The sequence below is a fragment of the Pygoscelis adeliae genome, unplaced genomic scaffold, assembly GCF_000699105.1.
Source record: "Pygoscelis adeliae isolate BGI_AS28 unplaced genomic scaffold, ASM69910v1 Scaffold232, whole genome shotgun sequence".
Taxonomy (NCBI): Eukaryota; Metazoa; Chordata; class Aves; order Sphenisciformes; family Spheniscidae; genus Pygoscelis; species Pygoscelis adeliae.
The window spans coordinates 340,011-344,489 of NW_008824473.1; the positions used below are offsets into that span (position 1 = coordinate 340,011).

Genomic DNA, 4,479 nt, shown 5'->3' on the forward strand with positions numbered 1-4,479 from the left:
TTCCCCCCCCAGCCTGTATTGATGGCGGGGGTTGTCCCGACCCAGGTGCAGGACCTTGCCCTTGGCCTTCTTAAACCTCATGAGGTTCACACGGGCCGGCTTCTTGAGCTTGTCCAGGTCCCTCTGGATGGCATCCCGTCCCTCTGGCGTGTCAAACACACCACTCAGCTTGGTGTCATCTGCAAACTTGCTGAGGGTGCACTCGATCCCACTGTCCATGTCATTGATGAAGATATTAAACAGTACCGGTCCCAATACAGACCCCTGTGGGACGCCACTCGTCAGCAGTCTCCATCTGGACATTGAGCCGTTGACCACTACCCTCTGCATGCGACCACCTAACCAATTCCTCACCCACCGGACAGTCCACCCATCAAACCCATACCTCTCCAGTTTAGAGAGAAGGATGTTGTGGGGGACTGTGTCAAAGGCCTTACAGGGGTCCAGATAGACGACATCTGTAGCCCTTCCCGTGTCCACTGATGCAGTCACTCCATCATAGAAGGCCACTAGGTTAGTCAGGCAGGACTTGCCCTTCGTGAAGCCATGCTGGCTGTCCTGAATCACCTTGAATCTCGAATTCTTGCTTCCACCAAAATATGGCTGAGCTGATCTTCAGCTCAGTGTGTAAGTTAAAGCTATAGCTAGCACTGCAGAGACATCTGGGGTGGTGGGACACATCACAGGTCGAGTCTGACTGGTTAGGGGTGAGGAAGCATCTGGTCAGGACTTTCTTCTGATTTAGAAGGTCTGTGCAACCTGCTTGTCTTCCTGCATGGAGACAGATAGTTCCTAGCGGCAGATTTCCAGGCAAATTGCTCTTTCCACAGAGGACATTGGGAAAGGGGCATTGGTTGCAGGTGAAAGTCCTTGGCTAGCTACTTTGGTCTTTGTCATTTTATTACACTGAACAGGGGCGTTGCAGCACTGGAGGCTGAAAACAAGGCTTCTGTTGGTAGATTTAGATAAGAATTCATGAACAGAAATCTCTGGTGGTTTCCAGTGTGTTTTAAACTACTAATCTTTGGACTGTCAATTATGATGATACTTAAAATAGGGCTCTTTTAAATAAAGAGTTATTACTGGAAACTCATTGATAATCTTGGGGTTAAATCAGAGTAATGCACCTATAAAAGATGTATCTTCTATTTGTGGACAGAGTTCAGAGATTAAATAACCTTTTATGTCTGTCCAGGTGTTCAGCACTGCTTCCTTGTGTGGACACGCTCACAGATCACGTTTTAAATGCTCAGTCAATGAGTGAGCACTTAAAGATACTTCAGTGTTTGTCAGTTGAACAGATTGGCAGGCAAAGGAGATCCCTTTTGTGCAACTGCACACCCTAGAGGGCTGTTAGGACAGATGGTGGGAAGAAATCTGCCCTACAGCATGACAAACTCATTCAGAGGTTGTGCTGTCCCAGGCTAGATAGAAAAGTGAGGGTTCCTGTTTTGCAAAAGGCTAGATTTTCACTTACCGGTAGAATATGGTGAGCTGCTTTGGGCAGTGCAGAAGGTGAGATTACCATGGGAGGAAGCCGCTGACCATTGAAAACCTTCTGCCCTCTCTCGCAACAGTTCAGATGGACACACATAATGCCAGAGTTTCCAAATCAACTAAAGCTTAGGAACAGCCATAATGTTTTCTTTTCCTCTCTGATTTCATAACACAAGTGAGTTCTGTTGTTTGCTGGTGCATCATCGTGAACTTTTAGGTTGCCCTGTGCGGAGTCAAGAGTTGGACTCGATGATCCTCATGGGTCCCTTCCAACTCAGGTTATTCAGTGGTTCCATGATAATACGTGCTGGTCTTTGCCAGGTCACGGTGCACAGCTCCTTGTCTACTGAGTGCCTTGAGGCAGCTGGGTAGCATCAGTTTCCATTCTGCAGACTCTGTCATATACTGACTAGCTTATGTCTACTTCACTTGCTCGTGTGCCATTACGCAGTGGTGAGGTCTGTAAAGACATATCAAATCAATTTGAAAGAGATACCAATCAAGGTGACTCTAGGAGTTTTGGCCATTCATGAAAATGTAAAACCAACACTTTGCCCTTTCTGTATTGCTCATCGCTTCACTCTAGTCCTATCAATAGTGCCAAGTTTTGATATAAACATTTGTTTTTCTTCTCTTTTGCAGTATTTAGAGCTTCGATTTAATAAATACCTGCGCCTCTGTGGAACGGTCCTCTTCATTATACAAACGGCAAGTAAACCTCAAAGCCATTCTGCGGTCCTTGTAGTGACCAGGATTTTTCAGCTTAGTGTAACTGGATGTTGTCTCTGAATGGTTGATGAGGTTACCACAGGCTGGGAGTGGGAGAAACAAAGCTCTTTCTGCTCCAAAGCAATGAGGTGGGGAGCGGATGCTGGGCTACCTGCCCCCTGGGTCTCTGCGTGCATTGTTGAGAACCCAGAGCAGTCACTTGGCATCAGCACCATGCCAAGAGATAAGCGACCCTTCACTGCAGGGTAGCAGTGTGAAGAGCAGTCGTTCGCCTGCCTGCTCAAGAAACCCACAAGGGGTTCAAAATGTAAACATGCCCCAATTATCTACAGTGGTGGTTTTCATCTTCTGGTCCATGGATTCTGGGAGTCTGACTAATTCTCAAGGGTCTGTGAAAGGTGACAAAACAAGCTGTCAGGAGCTGTCATTTGCTGCACAAGGGTTTGTACCACCACCACTGGAAAAAAACTGGGTGTCTGCAAACTGGGAAGTAGCAAATTACTGCCTAGGGAATGTTAAACTAAAGCAGTCCCTGCAGTTATCGTTGGTGCAGTTTGCTGTATCCAGCCCATCCAGTGAGTTGGTATGAGACCACAGCTCTTAAATGCACAGTGAGCGTGTGCCAAATGCACCAGAAACAAAAATGTGTTCTTTTCACAATTTTGAAGTGGACTTTTTGGGGAGTTCAAAGCAAGAATGAATATACAATCAGAAAACTTTTCAAGTTACATGCTTGCTTTTTGCCCTTTTTGGGGTGTATTTTTAAGACACACCATGAGTTACAGGACAATCACATTTGCACCTATAAGATGGTGGTCAATGGCAGTGTTAATTACTTATTTGAAAAGTGCTGCTTAGCTGGCATTTATAGATACACAAGCCCGTAGGAGACGGTTTCAGCAGCAAATATGAAGACATCAGAGTTGAGTAAGTTGGAACAAGCCAAGCATAATATTTGCTTGCAAAGATCAGAAAAATAATTCTATACAACTTAAATATGTGCCCAAGGAAACTAACTAAAGAACTGTAGGTGTCTTCCTGTGCCGAGCACTAACAACTTAACCTGAATAATAAGAAGAATAGTGAGGAAAGGAAACCCCCTGAAGATTTTAATGGTGTAATTTTAACTGTTCTGTGAATATTGGCATGTTTTTAAAAGAAGGAAAAAAAAAGGATATGTAGTAATACAACCTGGAAAACCACTGAAGAATTGGAAAGATTGTGTCATCAGTCCTGTTTTAATTTACACAAAAATGTGCTCATACTTGTGACAAATTTTAATTTCTGATGGTTCAAAGCTTCTGGCACTTGCTTGCTGCATATGAGAAAGCCACTTTCTCATGCTGACTCCCTGAATGAGCAGGATTGGAGAGATACAGATTTGATGGATGGACTACTGGATGGATAAGGAATTGGCTGGATGGTTGCATCCAAAGAATTGCTGTCAATGACTCAATGTCCCAGTGGAAACCAGCACCGAGTGGTGTCCCTCAGGGGTCCGTACTGGGACCAATACTATTTAATACCTTCATTAATGACATAGATAGTGGGAGTGAGTGCACACAGCAAGTTTGCGGATGATGCCAAGCTGAGTGGTGCAGTTGATATGCTAGAGGGAAGGAATGCCATCCAGAGGGACATTGACAGGCTTGAGGAGTGGGCTTATGTGAACCTCAGGAAGTTCAACAAGGCCAAGTGCAAGGTCCTGCACCTGGGTTGGGGCAATCCCCAATATCAGTACAGACTGGGGGATGAACTGATTACGAGCAGCCCTGCCGAGAAGGACTTGGGGATACTGATGGATGAAAAATTGGATATGAGCCAGCAATGTGCACTTGCAGCCCAAAAATCCAATCGTATCCTGGGCTGCATCAAAAGAAGTGTGGCCAGCAGGTCAAGGGAGGTGATTCTGCCCTTCTACTCTGCTCTTGGAGTACTGCATCCAGTTCTGGGGTGCCCTGTACAAGAAAAACTTGGACCTGTTACCTGTTAGAGTAGATCCAGAGGAGGGCCACGAAAATGATCAGAAAGCTGGAACACCTGTCTCATGAAGAAAGGCTGAGAGAGTTGGGGTTGTTCAACCTGGGGAAGAGGAGGCTCTGGGGAGACCTTATTGTGTCACACCAAAAGGTGTGCCCAGGTTGAGGACCTCCTGCAGCAGGTGGCTGAGCTGCAGTAGGCGATGAGAAGGCTGCGTAACATCAGGGAGGCAGAGAAGGAGCTAGATAGCTGGTTCCAAGTGCAGTCTGCAGC

At 46.0% G+C, this 4,479-nt stretch overlaps 1 protein-coding gene across 1 annotated transcript in view; it reads left to right on the forward strand.

Moving 5' to 3' along the window:
• The window catches only part of SLC5A8 (solute carrier family 5 (sodium/monocarboxylate cotransporter), member 8), a 30,171-nt gene that overhangs the window by 1,637 nt on the left and 24,055 nt on the right, over positions 1 to 4,479 (forward strand). Inside the window, exon 2 of the mRNA XM_009321294.1 lies at positions 2,140 to 2,205. Coding sequence (XP_009319569.1) covers positions 2,140 to 2,205 — 66 coding nt within the window. The remainder of the gene's footprint in view (positions 1 to 2,139; positions 2,206 to 4,479) is intronic.